This window comes from Rutidosis leptorrhynchoides, chromosome 3 (genome assembly GCF_046630445.1).
Source record: "Rutidosis leptorrhynchoides isolate AG116_Rl617_1_P2 chromosome 3, CSIRO_AGI_Rlap_v1, whole genome shotgun sequence".
NCBI classification, from domain to species: Eukaryota; Viridiplantae; Streptophyta; class Magnoliopsida; order Asterales; family Asteraceae; genus Rutidosis; species Rutidosis leptorrhynchoides.
This window is the reverse complement of record NC_092335.1, coordinates 20,374,083-20,391,394: the sequence shown is the minus strand read 5'-3', so window position 1 is coordinate 20,391,394 and position 17,312 is coordinate 20,374,083. Positions and strand designations below refer to the sequence as shown.

The following is a 17,312-nucleotide window of genomic DNA, read 5'->3' as shown; positions in this document are numbered from 1 at the left end:
GAATATGCGACGTGATTAAATGTTAAGTATGGTTACCAAGTGCTCAACCACTTAGAATATTTTTATTAAACTGTTTATATACGAAATCTTGTGGTCTATATATATATATTGCTGCCGGCATTAAACCTATATCTCACCAACTTTATGTTGACCTTTTAAAACATGTCTATTCTCAGGTGATTACTAAAGCTTCCGCTGCATTATGTTGAATTTGAGCAGGATCTTGCGTACGCATATTTGTGTCAAAAATAAAACTGCATACCCAAGGATTTGTGTTGTAAAATATGCTCGAAATCGTGTTGTTATCATTATATGTAAAGTTTGTAAGTCGAAGATTATCGCTAAACGATAATCATCTTTTTATTGTCTAAAGCTTGTAACAAAAATAATGGTTATGGTTTGTAATGTATAATATATGCAGTTTCTCTTTTAAAAATGTCGCATATAGAGGTCAATACCTCGCAATGAAATCATACGTTATCTAACACGTTCTTATGGTTAAGGACGGGTTATGACATGTGGTATCAGAGCGGTGGTCTTAGCGAACCAGGTTTGCATTAGTGTGTCTAACTGATAAGTCGTTAGGATACATTAGTAAGTCTGGACTTTGACCGGGTCTGATTTCAAAAACCATTGCTTATCACTGTTGGTTAAAATTTATATGTAAATATTATGTAGTACTAATGAGTTAGTTGTGGTGTGATAGATGTCGGGCTCAAAACTTGTCATCACGTTCAGCGACTCCGAACCAGAATCTTCAGATGGTGTTCCAGTCATTAACCTATCCGATGACGAAAATAATATCTTTGGGGAAGACTCACAAATTCCGGATGAACCGACTATAGAGAACCCGGAAAGTGAACCCGAGGAGGAAAGTGAACCCGAGGAGGAAAGTGAACCCGAGGAGGAAAGTGAACCCGAGGAGGAAAGTGAACCCGAGGAAGAAATACAGGAAATTACAAAAGACGAGTTCGAACTAGGAAAGAAACGAAAGGCTAATGAATTAGAAAATTCAAATCCCGAGTTTAGTAAGGATGATGTGGCACTAACTCCACTAGACACTACCACCCCTATTCCCGCTATTCCTATTCGTTCTATCCCGGCATCCAGTTCTTTAGTCCCACAGCCAAAATATAGGCAGACAGCCAGGATAAGCGTTAAGCGATTCTTTGAACCTAAACGTCCTAGAAAATAGACCAAACGATGCGCTGCCGTATTAAACCATGGGATCATATAATGTTTTGTATAATATTATTAGTGTGGTTTGTTTAATGTTCGATGTAAGATAAGCATATGTAAAATAGTGAAGTGTGAAATGCAATAATTTTCCATGGTTAAGTATTATTTAGATGGTAGTAATTGATTCTGTACTAAGCTATTAAGTATGGACATTAACGGGTAGGTACTACCCGAGATATAATTATAAAACGCTAATAAGAAGAAAAGGCTTTTATAATAATACCTGGTTCATATTATTAATAAGCTATAATGTACTGTAAATATACACTACATCTATAATATTCCATGTGAATAATTATTTTCTTTTCATTCTTATAGAAGAATATGGCGCGATTGAACCGAATGACGGAACAAGAAATCCAGGAACTCATCAATCAACGAGTGAACGACAGAATGTTATGGGTCGAGGCTGCAAGAGGTGCTGCAGTTAACCCAAATCCTCGTGTGGGGTGCACTTACAAAACTTTTCAAGCTTGCAAGCCCTCATCATTCAGTGGAACAGAAGGACCGATCGGTTTAACCCGGTGGATAGAAAAGATGGAGACTGTGTTTAAAATCAGTGGTTGTGTTGAAAAGGACATGACCAAGTATGCATCGTGCACTTTACAAGATAGTGCACTCACGTGGTGGAAAAATTATGTGAAGGCTGTAGGAGGAGATGTAGCTTATGATACTCCGTGGGAAGAATTCAAAACAATGTTAATCAACGAATATTGTCCAAGGAACGAGGTTAGGAAGTTGGAAGATGAATTACGAAGTCTGAAGGTTGTTGGTACTGAAATCACCAACTACAATCAGCGATTCATGGAATTAGTTTTGCTATGTCCTGAATTGGTTCCAACCGAAGAACGGAAGATTGAAATGTACAAAGATGGTTTGCCCAAAAAGGTCAAGGCAAACGTTACAGCATCGAAACCTAAGACAATTCATGAAGCTATAACCATGGCAAACGAGCTAATGGATCAGGTCATCATGGATAAGAAAGCATCCAATACTGATGTGAAGGTATCAGGTAACAAAAGAAAGTGGAATGGAAATTATGATCGAGGTAACCAACAACAATCTTTTAAGAAACAAGAAAACACGCAAGGTGCGGGTAGTGGTTTAAGCTTTGGTTATAAAGGACAAAATCCTTTATGCAACCGATGCCACAAACATCACTCTGGTTACTGTAATGTGGTATGCAACAAATGTAATCGAAAGGGTCATCTTGCTGAAGATTGTAGGGCTCTCGTTACAAATACAAATGGTACCAAGACTCCTGCCACCAATGCAAATAGAACTGCTTTGGCTACCATTACTTGTTTTGGGTGTGGAAAACAAGGTCACTATAAGAGCCAGTGCCCGAATCCAGAGAAGAATATCGGACCTGCACGTGGGAGAGCATTTGTTATTAATGCTAGAGAGGCATGTGAAGACCCGGAGCTTGTTACGGGTACGTTTACCATTAATAACTTATCCGCATCTATTATATTTGATACTGGTGCTGATAGAAGTTATGTGTGTAGAGACTTTCACGCTAAATTGAATTGTTCATCATTACCTCTAGATGCTAAGTACATGATTGAGTTAGCTAATGGTAAACTAATTAAAGCCGATAAAATTTGCCGTGATTGTAAAATAAATTTAGCCGGAGAAACATTTAAAATTGACTTAATACCCGTAGAATTAGGAAGTTTTGATGTAATAGTCGGCATGGACTGGATGTCCAAAGTAGGAGCTGAAGTTGTGTGTGCCAAGAAGGCAATTCGCATTCCTTGTAAGGATAGAATGCCGGTGATGATTTATGGAGAGAAGGGTAACTCAAAGCTAAAACTCATTAGTTATTTGAAAGCTTAAAAGTGCTTGAAGAAAGGGTGCTATGCTATCTTAGCACATGTTAATAAAGTCGAAAAGAAAGAAAAAGAGAAGTGCATCAATGACGTGCCTGTGGCAAGAGATTTTCCTGAAGTATTTCCGGAAGAGTTGCCGGGATTACCTCCATTTAGATCTGTAGAATTTCAAATAGATCTTGTACCAGGAGCTGCACCGGTTGCCCGTGCTCCATATAGACTTGCACCGTCCGAGTTAAAAGAACTTCAGAGTCAGTTAAAAGAATTACTGGATCGTGGATTCATACGACCAAGTACTTCACCGTGGGGAGCTCCAATTTTATTCGTCAAGAAGAAAGACGGATCTTTCCGAATGTGTATAGATTATCGTGAATTAAATAAGTTAACTATCAAGAATCGGTATCCACTACCGAGAATTGACGACTTATTTGATCAACTCCAAGGATCATGTGTGTACTCGAAAATTGACCTAAGATCGGGCTATCATCAATTACGTGTCAAAGAAGAAGATATACCGAAAACTGCTTTTCGGACACGCTACGGTCATTACGAATTTTTGGTCATGCCGTTTGGATTGACGAATGCGCCAGCTGTATTCATGGACCTCATGAATCGAGTTTGTAGTCCATATTTAGATAAGTTTGTTATCGTTTTCATTGATGATATTCTTATCTATTCCAAGAGTGAGCAAGAGCATGAGCAGCATTTAAGGTTGATATTAGAGTTGTTGAGAAAAGAACAACTATATGCTAAATTTTTTAAGTGTGCTTTTTGGTTGAAAGAAGTTCAATTTCTTGGCCACGTTGTTAGTAGCAAAGGAATTCAGGTTGATCCAGCAAAAACTGAAGCCATTGAAAAATGGGAGACTCCTAAGACACCAACACAGATACGCCAATTTTTGGGTTTAGCCGGTTATTATAGAAGGTTTATTCAAGATTTTTCCCGAATAGCTAAGCCGTTAACAGCGTTAACGCAAAAAGGGAAGAAATATGAATGGACTTCTGAGCAGGAGAGTGCATTTCAATTACTGAAAAAGAAGTTGACTACGGCGCCTATTTTATCGTTACCAGAAGGGAACGATGATTTTGAAATATATTGTGACGCTTCGCGACAAGGTTTTGGTTGCGTTCTTATGCAACGGAAGAAAGTTATTGCATATGCATCCCGACAATTGAAGATTCACGAGCGGAATTATACGACGCATGATCTAGAATTGGGAGCAGTTGTGTTTGCACTGAAGATGTGGAGACACTATTTGTATGGGGTTAAATTCACTGTGTTTACTGATCATAAAAGCCTTCAACATATTTTTGATCAGAAACAATTGAACATGAGGCAACGTAGGTGGGTCGAGTTAATAAATGACTATGATTGTGAAATTCGTTATCATCCCGGGAAAGCGAACATGGTGGCCGACGCTCTAAGCAGAAAGGAACGAGAACCAATTCGAGTACGAGCGATGAACATAAAAATTTGCATGAATCTCAACTCACAAATCAAAGAAGTTCAACGAGAAGCACTTACTAAAGAAAATATAGGAAATGAAATAATGAAGAAGTATGAGAAGCAACTCATTATGCGGGAAGATGGAATTCGATATTTTGCAAATCGTATTTGGGTACCGAAGTTGGGTGGATTAAGGAAGTTGATATTGAACGAGGCACATAAGACAAGATATTCGATACATCCTGGAGTTGGAAAGATGTACCAAGATCTTAAGACGCATTATTGGTGGCCTAATTTGAAGACAGACGTTGCAACATATGTTGGGGAATGTTTAACTTGTTCCAAAGTCAAAGCAGAACACCAGAAGCCGTCAGGGTTACTTCAACAACCCGAAATTCCAGAATGGAAATGGGACGGTATTACCATGGATTTCATCACGAAGTTACCAAAGACTGCCTGGGGATACGACACCATTTGGGTAATTGTTGATCGTCTTACCAAATCTGCACATTTCTTGCCTATAAAGGAAACAGATAGAATGGAGAAACTATTACGATTGTATATAAAAGAAATTGTTTCAAGGCATGGAATACCTATTTCCATTATATCCGATCGTGATAGTAGATTTACCTCAAAGTTCTGGCAATCACTACAGGAGGCACTAGGAACTCGTTTGGATATGAGTACCGCATATCATCCGCAAACCGACGGGCAGAGTGAAAGAACAATTCAGACTCTTGAAGACATGCTCAGGGCATGTGTGATCGATTTTGGAAACGGATGGGATAAGTATCTACCGTTAGCAGAATTTTCGTATAATAATAGTTATCATGCAAGCATTAAAGCTGCACCATTCTAAGCATTGTATGGAAGGAAGTGTAGATCTCCTATCTGTTGGAATGAAGTAGGAGATCGACAATTAACTGGTCCCGAGATCATACATGAAACTACTGAAAAGATAGTACAAATCAAAGAGAGATTGAAAACAGCCCGTAGTCGCCAAAAGAGCTACGCCGATGTCCGAAGGAAACCATTAGAGTTTCAGATCGGTGACATGGTTATGCTAAAGGTGTCACCTTGGAAAGGTGTAATACGTTTCGGTAAAAGAGGTAAACTGAACCCAAGATATGTAGGCCCGTTCAAGATCATCGAACGCATTGGACCGGTAGCTTATCGACTCGAGTTACCGCAACAACTCACCGGAGTACACAATACCTTTCACGTCTCAAACCTTAAGAAGTGTCTTGCAAAGGAAGACCTCACCATTCCTCTTGAAGAAATCCATGTCGACGAGAAACTACAATTCGTCGAAGAACCAATCGAAATCATGGACCGTGAAGTTAAACAGCTCAAGCAGAGCAACATACCGATCGTCAAGGTTCGTTGGAATGCTCGAAGAGGTCCTGAGTTTACTTGGGAACGAGAGGATCAGATGAAACAAAAGTATCCACACTTGTTTCTCGATGACGCAAAATAGGTACAATTTTAAAATTTCGGGACGAAATTTATTTAACGGGTAGGTACTGTAATGACCCGGACTTTTCCGATCGTTCTATACTTATGAGATTAATATTTACATAAATTAAACCTTACCAACATGATAAGCAATCCAAATTGTTGAGACTTATGTTTTTGAAAAGAGTTTTACATAACGTTTGACCGTCTAGTTTGACCGATGATATCACGAACTATACAATATATGATAATTATACATACATATTTAACATGATCTAAGGATGTTTTAATATCTCATTTTGTATTAATAACAAAAATTCATAAGTATATCTTGAAACTACTAACTTAAGTTTTCAAAGCAATAACCATACGTAACGTTATTTGACATAAATACTGATGATTTATAATGTTTATACATATATCGTATAAGTAATGTATTTAATCATTTTTAAAGGGCTTTTATACATAAAACAATATAAGTATATTTACAAAAGATAGTTATATTTGAATTCTCGTTCCGTTTCCTCAATAATCCTATACGTATATCTAGGGTACTATACACAGCTTCTAGAAGTATTTACTATTGGTATATACCAATAGAAATCTTCAATTATTGGAATAATATGTCATTCATGACATAATAAATTTTAACTTATCTTAGATATTTTCACTAAAAACCAAATTTTCAAGCCTATAAATAAGCACCATTTCTAACTCATTTTTACACATTCATTTTCCAAATTTTACTTCCAATTTTCACACACACTTGCAAGAACTCTCTCAACTTTTATTTTACTACTTCTTTCCAGCAACTTTACATTTTAAACTTGGGGTAAAAACTCTACTTCAACTCTTTTTCAATTCATATATTTATAGCTATATATATAAGAGTTTATAAACTAGAACATAGTTTGAATGATTTCAAACTTGTTCGCAAACTAAATAGATCCTTCTAACTTAACTTTTAAAATACTTCAAGACCTGTAACATATCTTAATTATATGCTAACTTAACAAGGTATAACTTGGTTTTTCAAAGAACACCTTAAAAACTGAATCTACGGTGTCGGAGTGTAACCGGGGGCTGTTTTGGGTTGGATAATTAAAAACTATTTTGAGCCTTGAATTGGAGGTTTATTTTCTGGAAAAATGATATTTTCTATGAATATGATAATACATAAAAATTTCATGATTTAATTCAAAGTATATGTATTTTTAGAAAAATAATTATTTAAGGTTGTTTACATGATGGAAAATGATTAACTTCATAAGTTTCACTAAAGTTTGACCTATGCCGTGTGATTTTGAATACAAACTAAGGTATTTACAGTTCATAGTCTTAAAGAGGGACTCGATCCAAGGAGATGGCAAGTTGAATCAACGAAAACGGAGTTGTAACGAAGAAACTATGACCGAAACAAAATCGGATATCCAAGACTAGTTTAGCCACGAAAATAATTGGGAAAAAAATTAAATAAATCACATCTTTTTAAGTTAACATGATATTTTATATATATGTACTTATAATTCAATTTTATATGGTTCAGGATCACCCGTAAACAACACGAGAAGATTAATCATAAGATCCCATGATTGTACGCAACACGTCATTTGACAACACCGGTACTTTATGTACGCAACACGTCATTTGACAACACCGGTACCATGGGTCAAGATTAATCTCGACCAATACATATACGATGGGGTTTTATTTATTTCGTTGGGGGTTTTATTTATTTCATTGCGGGTATATTAAACATCTAAAAATGAACCATTAAAATTGAATTACTAACAACGAACTGCTAACTACGGACTAAGGAATTATTCAAAGTATTAAAAGTATAACAAGTATATATTTGTGACGTTTGTTTAAAAAGAAAAGGTATTGATATATTATATATGGATAGGTTCGTGATATCAACCGGAGACCAAGTCAAATTATATATATATCTTCAAGACGAAAGTGAGTATATAGTCCCACTTTTAAACTCTAAAATATTTCGGGATGAGAATACATGTATTTTATGTTTTACGTTATGGACACAAGTAACTGAAAAATATATTCTACGTTGAGTTGTACCACTGGCATACTTCCCTGTAGCTTGGTAACTGTTATTTACAGCGGTATTGTAAACGCGAATCCTGTTGATAGATCTATCGGGCCTGACAACCCCAACCGGACTGGACGACCAGTATTCAACGGTTGCACAGTACTTCGTTTCGTGACTACACTTGGTACGGTGTAGTAAGATTTCATAATAAAGGGAATATGCGACGTGATTAAATGTTAAGTATGGTTACCAAGTGCTCAACCACTTAGAATATTTTTATTAAACTGTTTATATACGAAATCTTGTGGTCTATATATATATATTGCTGCCGGCATTAAACCTATATCTCACCAACTTTATGTTGACCTTTTAAAACATGTCTATTCTCAGGTGATTACTAAAGCTTCCGCTGCATTATGTTGAATTTGAGCAGGATCTTGCGTACGCATATTTGTGTCAAAAATAAAACTGCATACCCAAGGATTTGTGTTGTAAAATATGCTCGAAATCGTGTTGTTATCATTATATGTAAAGTTTGTAAGTCGAAGATTATCGCTAAACGATAATCATCTTTTTATTGTCTAAAGCTTGTAACAAAAATAATGGTTATGGTTTGTAATGTATAATATATGCAGTTTCTCTTTTAAAAATGTCGCATATAGAGGTCAATACCTCGCAATGAAATCATACGTTATCTAACACGTTCTTATGGTTAAGGACGGGTTATGACATCGTTCCTTTTACTGGTGTGGATCACCACAACAAGTGTGTAACGTTTGGTGGTGGTCTGCTTAAGTACGAAACTATTGAGAGTTATCAGTGGCTTCTTAATGCATTTATGAAAGCGAATCCGAATCAACCCCAACTTGTTCTTACGGATCAGGACGCGGCAATGAAAGAAGCTGTAAAAAAGGTTTTTACTGAGTCTACACATAGACTTTGCATGTGGCATGTAATGAGGAAATTACCTTTTAAGGTAATGTATATAAAACATTTTTTTTTTTATTAACTAGTTTTTGGTGTTCGTTATTATCTAATCTTGTCTTTTACTTATTACATCTACATATCTAATATCCTCAAGGTATGCGGGGAGCTCTTAAAGAACACAGATCTTAGGAGACGGATACACAAACTAGTTTGGGATGTTCTACTCACAGTCGAAAAATTTGAGGCCAGGTGGCAGTTGTTGATTAGAGATTTTAATCTCGAAGCTAACACATGGCTTTCTGACATGTTTAAGATTCGTGATAGATGGGTTCCTGGGTTTTTTTCTCACGTGCCAATGTGCTGTTTGATGAAAACAACATCGAGGGCAGAAAGTTCAAACTCATTCTTCCATATATTTACAGATCCAGCGCACACACTTGTTCAGTTTATGGTGTGCTTTGAGTCGGCAATGGAAAAACAGAGACATACTCACCAGGTACTAGTGTTATAAATTTGTACGATTAACTTAGTAGTGATTTTGTCGACACACTATCAAATGTTTACTATATTCAATGGTGTTAATACATTGGTAACGTGAACATTATCAACTTCACTAGTATAACATGTTAACTGTAACAGATGCATGCCATTAGTAACGTGTACCAATGTTAACGGTACACGTTAACTAACATGTTAAGTTAGCACATGTGTTTGTTAACAAACATGTTTTGATGTTAACTTTATCATCAATTAGTGTACAACTGTTATGTATCTACATTAACTTACATTTGTATGTGTTAACACCCATGTACTAATTGTAACCTTTGATATCCTATTCTATTGTTAACACAATTACTATTGTTATAACACCATGTACAAGTACTGATGTAAACACCTTCACTATACAGGAACTTGATTATCAAACGAAGACAACAACCCCACGTATGCTTACTGAATTAAAAATTGAGGAGCACGCTGCTAGTGTCTACACGTTAACCATTTTTAATAAGGTACAGAAAGAAATATACAGAGGTTTATATTTTTGTTTCCACAAGGTTGTTTCGACTGATGATGTTTCGGAAGTATATGCGATTGAAGATGTTAATCAGAGAACAAAAGTCATTTCTCGGCATCAGGTAATATAGAAGTTGGACCATGTTGAATTCAAAATCAAAATACAAATAACAGAATAAACAACTTATATTTCAATAGTATATATGTATGCTTTTTGTCTTTTTTTTTTTTGTATTTTATCATTTATTTTCTACTACCTAACAGGTTGTGCATAACAAAGATGGTAGCATTGTCTGTAGCTGCAACCACTTTGGCCGTCATGGATGGTTGTGTCGTCACATTTTTCATGTCCTTAACAACAACAAAATTGAAGAAATCCCAGAACCTTATATCAAGCAGCGATGGAGACGGGACGTACTACCTTCGCATTTGTTGGATAAGATACATAGATATGGGATGGAAACCGATGAAACCTCAAAAATGTGCACACAAGTAATTTCAGACGTCGAAGCCATTGTCAGTAGACTAAAGAGCAATCCGGAAAAGTTAAATGACATTGCTGAATTGGTAAAGAAGATGAAGGAAGATGTCTTACTACAAACTCCTCCGCGATCAGCTGAACAAACAAAAGAAGACATGATATGCGAGATGCTTGGTGTGACCATACCTGACGAGATCCACGTTACAAATCCAAAAAACGTAAAAACCAAAGGTTCTGGTTCAAGAAAACGTATGATTGGACAAGAAGAGAGGCATGTCAAGAAACGCAAACGATGTTATAGGTTGTGCAAAAAATGTGGAGAATATCAAGATACACACGATTCACGCAACTGTGAAAAGTTGAAAGAGATAGAAAAGGAAAAGATGTTGAAAAAAAAGAGGTGTAAGTGAAGGACACAATGAAATTTCTGGACATGCACGAGTGATCACGTTCGATGGTTACTATGATCACAAATAAAGTAACTAATTTGAACAGTTTAAGTACGATTTGGTATTTATTTTTTAGAACTATGTTTCGTTGTTTTTATACAGTTTCGGTTTCTTGGAACGATGTGTTGGTGTTTTATTTATAACACGTTTATAATTTCATCTTTCACTTATTACTATATTATAAATGTAAGATACCTGTGTTATGATTTTATTACAATAAATTTGTTACAAAAGCCTTGCTAAACTGTGCAGATTGTCCAAAATGGTTACTCAGATTTATGTACAGGCAAGTATGATTTAATGAAAAATCCAAATTAAACACACTAACGTATCTTATGCATTGTTCACTATGACACCTGATTTTTTTCGCCAACACAGTCAACTAATTACATAAAATTCAATTGTCACACGAATATAAATCATAACATGAACTATCCAACAAACAACGGTCCAAATAAAAATAAACCATGAAAACCACATCAATCAAGTACACTGAATAAAGTAACACGAGTTTCACAACCGAACTTAACATAACATTCCTAAGTTCACTACGAATAAGAAACATACCTAAATATACCAATAACAAATACCAAAATGCCTAATATCCAGAAATAAAGTTACCAATAAAACATAAACAAACCATAAGTTGTTGAAAATCTTAAAAAACTAAAAATACCAAAACATGTTATCTTCATTTGCGTCACAAATTCACGTTCATCTCTCTTTAATTTCCCCTTCCACGCGACTTCATCCTCTTGTTATTATTTCTCACGATGGTTGCATAACACCCCGCATTAAACAAAATATTATCCTTTAATAAGTTGTGATTTTATAAGAGTAACTTTATAACATACTTCTTCCTTAACGTTTTCAACACAGTTTTTTGTGAATGTCCCGCTCCTCCAAGTCCACAATTCCATCTACTTACGTCTTCACCTGCATAAGACTCCATGTGTCGCATTAAAAATATTCCACAATCGACAAAGTTATTGTAAGTTCCCCAACTCAGGTCATGGACTTCAATTTCAGCTGTTTCGATTTCTTCTTTCTTTGGATGCTTAATAGACGCAAGATACTCGACAAACAAGGTTTTCTGTTCCAGAAAAAAAAAAAAAATTAACTATAATTCGCACTTTCATACATCATGTACCTAAATAATACTAGTAATAACATTAACTTTACCGGTATACGACATTCAATCGAAATCTTTACTCAAATAAAAAACATACCAACGTGTTAGGAAAAACGTTGTATTTTTCCTCAAACGAGAGCGTTGTTATCATGTTGTCTAGTATTCCAACTCTTTCTTCTTTCAAATCAAAATACACGAGATAAAAATGGTTATCTTGTATAACAGGGAAAAACACCTACATCACAAATAATTAACTGGTTATCGAACAAGAAAATAATTAATTTAACACGAGGAAAATACACAATAAGAACACTTAATAAAACATTAATCTTAAAAACAAAATAAAAAGATATCACGTTTAACAAACTAAATCGACGTTTGGTAAAGCCCGACGTTCTCTGTCCCCCATCACAACTTCTTCAATATTAGCCACAAAAAGATTAAAACAATCCCTTTATGACATCGAACCATCAATCATGCCATCTTTCTGCAAAAAAAAAAAAAAAAAGATAAATAAATAAAATAAAAAAAAGAAAGTTAACATTACAGCAAAAAATATCATTAACATGTTCACAAATCTGTTACAGTCATACTCACCAACATTCCACTATGAAAAAACAATCTTTTGCGTGCGCCTTTACCCCTCCTCTCTTCTTCCAGATTCAGTAAAGCAGACCAGCAATCGATAATTGGTGAAGCAACCCAATTATCTGGAAGCAAGCTGTGAAACGTGTCCAATATACTTTCAACACCCTCTCTTGTTTGAAACACAATATCCCTGTTCATTAGATAATAAAGTAAACAACAAACCATTGCATTTTTTCATCGAACACCTTAAATACGGTACTAAAAATAACATCTAACTTACGTTCTCATTCCAGGCCCGGATTGTATATATTTCAACACTTGATTTTCCTCAGTGTTAAATCCTTCGTTAACATCCACAATTCGTACATAAAAAGGTGAACACCCAGATTCTGCTACTCGTTTGGTTCTAACAGGTCTCCCATTATCTGCATTTCCTTTAGTTGGTTTTATAGCACTAACTGGTTCGACATCTAAATACTCGTCTGTTACTTGCGAAGCCACTATCTGCTTATTATAAATCTCCATAAACTCTTGAGTAAAACCTAAACTAAAACTTGGCGGCTCAAAATCCATCGCCGCATCATTACTTGATCCTTTCTTTTTATTTTCATCTTTCTTGTGGCTGTGCATTATTTCTTCTATTGAATCCAAATTATCATGCCACCATTGGCTACAAGGAGCCAATGATGCATTCAAATTATTGTCCACTTCATCAGTCTCTGTTGAAACAATCACAGGTACATCTACACAGTTGTTGGGCATACTTGTTTGTTCATCTTCGCTATTTGACACATCTGACTTTCCGTTTTCATCAACATATCCAAATAAAGTTTTTACTTTATGCGCAAACGCATCGATAACTAGACTATCAGGGAACTTTATTCGCGATTCCCGTATGGTTTCTTCCAGAAGTAACTTTTCATTGAGAATCCGCTGATACATATTCTCCATCTTGTTTACTAACACCTGCTAATATTAGGAACTAATTGTTAATAATGCAACGAATATGAACCACATACTAGTTTAACAAACCGTGAAATATTTCGGTTCAATACATAACAAATTAACAATATTAACATTTCCTGATATGACATGCGTACTCTACGTCCCCAACTTTTAAACTGCCGTATATACCATAGTATATATTCACAAATATTACAAAGATATACTCCTAACCTGGCCCTCTTTATCTCTGATTCTGGCTGACTTTTCAGGAGTAATACGCTGTTCTTCAATTTTTTTCTTTTTCCAGAGTTCGTCAACGTCAACACCATTTCTCAGTCTCACTACACCTAACTCTCCAATATCTAGCTCTAGTTTTTCTCTCTTCTTCAGTTGTTCATAACTCCAAAAATTGATTGCCGGCCTTTTTTGCTCAACATCCATTCCTTTAACTATTGTTCCATCGACATAAATCAACTGCAATTTTAAACTCTTGTAGGTTACACATCGCATACACAAGGTACATTATTACTTAAATTGTCATCAGATTATTAACAAATATAAACGAACCAAACATGTTAACCAATGATTTATAGTATTCCAAAGAAAAATACAAGATTAACTTACTGTTAACAACACTAGTGGACCGACAAAGTAACTTGATTCGTCGGTATTTTGCCATCCACCCTTGCACTGTTTAACAGACTCAAACAGAAAACCACACCAATCAACGTTATTGATAGACGTTTCTTCGCGAATATACTTAGAGATCATTAGATTGCATGTTCCCCTTGTAAATGATCCCCCCAACACGCTTGTGAATAACACAAGGAAATTTAACTTGAAGTTCCAATCTGCAACATCAGATTCCTTTATTTTCTTTTGTACTTCGTTCGGGCTTACGCTCCTCTTATCATACTGTTTAAACCATTCTTCCCATATTCCATCATTTACCTTACTGTAACTCAAGGATCTTAAGCTTACACCCCCGATTGGTAACCCAAACATATCATGGACTGTTTGTTTTGTTACAACTAATGATTTTCCGTTCATTTTGAAATCCAAATCATCATCATCGAATTTATCGACAGCAACGTACCCTAACTTACCAGGCAATCTGCTAATATTAAAATTGAGTAGACCCCCAAACCCCATCTCTTTAACACTTTCCTTTTGCGTTTTGTTCAAACGCTTAATTGCGGTGAACAATGGCTTCGGCGAAGATCTAGTTCTAATTAAAGGCAATGTACTTTCTGATGCATGCTTATTGCTCAAATCATCTTTTTTCTTGTTACTATTTGACTTTCCTTCAGAATACTTATTTCTTACCTGATGAACGTCGAAATCATTATCTTCTACTTCAGCCAAGTTTTTTTTCAGTTTTAGGCGACTATTCCCAGATGATCTTAATGCTGCTATTATTAGAACATTACATAAAGTTAGTCATTACCAACTACACACTAACCATATTTTTACAATAACTAAGCAATCGATACGTTCTTTCAACAAATTAACTACCAAATGATAATGTTAAATAAAAGTGAACTAATGAACAGTATATATTAACATCCTAACATATTATCTTATTGTTTACGTAACCATTTTTTGCCATTATTAGCCTGTTATCATTAAGATGTTCACCAAATTAACCAACATAAATAACTGTACATCAACTAATGAACATCCTTATCTAGTTAACAACAAAACATGCTAACCTGCACACGTGAACTTTTCTTCGTTAAAATTAACAACTAATGCTACCAATTACTTAATTTTCACATAATGCACAACTTAACCAACTAGAAAGGTTCACTGAAACCACAACTACAAAAATTCTTAAAAAATTGTTATCATAGGCTGTTATTATCATGTTCTGTTAATTAAGAACTTAACAACTATAAATGTTCTCCTATCAATCAATTAAACCAGTGAACAATATGATCATATCTATAACGTTTGCCCAGGTAACCAATAGATCAACACACCAACAAACTAACAAATTAAATAAAAAAATAATTAATGCATTTACAATCTGGAAATAGGGCTTATCAAATACAGGTGAACAAAATAAAATAATATGTTAACAACTAACAGATTCTTCGAAACTTCTCACTTTTTAAATTGTTGGTTTGAATCATTAACATTTTCACCAAAAAAAAAAAAAAAAAAAAAAAAAAACTTCAGTCCTAATTAACATCCAAACATGCTAACCTGCACACGTGCACCCTTGTTAATTAAAACATAATTTCAATTGTTTAAGAAACATACATGTGTTACTTTGTTACCAATTAAAAACTACAAATGAACATGTTACCAATTATAAATATAACACAATGAACATGTTAACGTTTATAAATTTTCACATAACGCACACTAAATAGACAAGTTTACTGAAACCACAACTAATACATGCTAACATTAACACGTGTACCTTTGTTCATTAAACATTAAGTATTTTGTTATCCTAATTAAATACAACACCTGATAAACACAAAAATAACATGTTAACATTAACAGATATTCACATAATGTTCATCTTAACCAACCAGACAATGTTCAAGTAATGCACACCAGAAAAAAACAGAACATGTTATCCTTTGTTTTCTTAAACATGTTCCTTTAATGAACAACTACACATCTCTAATTGTTCTCCTGTCATACATTAATGAACAAACCATATTATAACCTCTGTTAATTAAAACTCTTGATTAACATGTTAACATTAAAGCAATTTCACCAACTGAACATCATAACCTAATGATCATGTTGTAGTATCTTGTCATCTTAACATAAACTCATAACCAAACAGAAAATTCAGTAACTTTTTGGCATCAAATGTGAACATATTCAAACAAAATTTCATACATCTAATATCAAACATGTCATCATCTGAACATCTTTCCAAGAACTTATCAAAACAAGTGAATAAAAAAAAAATTTCCATACCAGAGGTCAAAACACCAAGATTCAACCAAATTATCTTGTTAACATTTATGCACATACTACATAATACATGCGTCTGCACTAAATTGTGAACAAAGACACACTATTTGCACCATATATACTTTGAACAACTAACATACCTGTCTTCTTCGCAGCAGTATTCGACTTCTTCTTCGACGACTCCATATACTACAGCTCTGAAAAAAAAATGTTTTGCTTTCAATAATTAGTAACACGAATAACCCATTCTAATGTTACTCGCTGAATATGAACATATAAAAGAAAACATACCTCGGGTTCGGACGATTACACACCAAATTTTTTTTGTTCTTGAATATTGGTGGTTCATATAAATAAAATAACAACAAATAAAATTGCAGTTATACGCATAGTTGATTAAAATTCGGGATTGTAGCTTGAATCCCTTTAGAATCGGAGATCGAATCATCGTTAATTTGTTCATCTAACCGTTGTTCCTGATTTCACTCAACTGAAGCGTCGGTTATCTTTCAAAAATTAAGTTTTCAGATCCCTATTATATTACTTTTATTCCGTAAATGCCCCTTTTAGTGTACACATATTATTAATTAATTTTTATTTATTAGTATATTATACTAGCCATAGATGTATTTAATCCAACGGTTAATAAGAGTTCCTGCAGTTCTGTATCTTTTTGAGGTTCTTAATTGAACCCTCCCCTATATATATATATATATATATATATATATATATATATATATATATATATATATATATATATATATATATATATATATATATATATATATATATATATATATATATATATATATAT

The 17,312-nt window shown here is 34.5% G+C and overlaps 2 protein-coding genes across 5 annotated transcripts in view; one reads left to right on the top strand and one right to left on the bottom strand.

Moving 5' to 3' along the window:
- Window positions 1-11,006, top strand: part of LOC139899740 (protein FAR1-RELATED SEQUENCE 5-like) — a 28,505-nt gene extending 17,499 nt beyond the window's left edge. The window contains exons 4-7 of the mRNA XM_071882581.1: window positions 8,740-8,998; window positions 9,104-9,445; window positions 9,858-10,085; window positions 10,228-11,006. Of these exons, the coding sequence (XP_071738682.1) occupies window positions 8,740-8,998; window positions 9,104-9,445; window positions 9,858-10,085; window positions 10,228-10,854 (1,456 nt within the window). The 3' untranslated portion in view covers window positions 10,855-11,006. The remainder of the gene's footprint in view (window positions 1-8,739; window positions 8,999-9,103; window positions 9,446-9,857; window positions 10,086-10,227) is intronic.
- A 431-nt stretch (window positions 11,007-11,437) lies between these two features.
- Window positions 11,438-16,996, bottom strand: LOC139895811 (uncharacterized). Of its 4 annotated transcripts, none has more exons than XM_071878353.1 (9): window positions 16,639-16,996; window positions 14,885-14,970; window positions 14,183-14,248; window positions 13,790-14,032; window positions 12,894-13,582; window positions 12,623-12,803; window positions 12,393-12,512; window positions 12,123-12,260; window positions 11,438-11,986 (listed from the first exon to the last, which is right to left on the bottom strand). In XM_071878353.1, exons 1-7 carry the CDS (start codon window positions 16,682-16,684, stop codon window positions 12,480-12,482), a joined length of 1,344 nt encoding a protein of 447 aa, XP_071734454.1. In that variant the 5' UTR covers window positions 16,685-16,996; the 3' UTR covers window positions 11,438-11,986; window positions 12,123-12,260; window positions 12,393-12,479. The 4 variants fall into 4 exon arrangements, with proteins under 4 accessions (XP_071734454.1, XP_071734455.1, XP_071734456.1 ...); XM_071878354.1 differs by having other exon boundaries at window positions 12,894-13,579; XM_071878355.1 differs by having other exon boundaries at window positions 14,885-14,967.
- Between the last annotated feature and the right edge of the window lie 316 nt (window positions 16,997-17,312).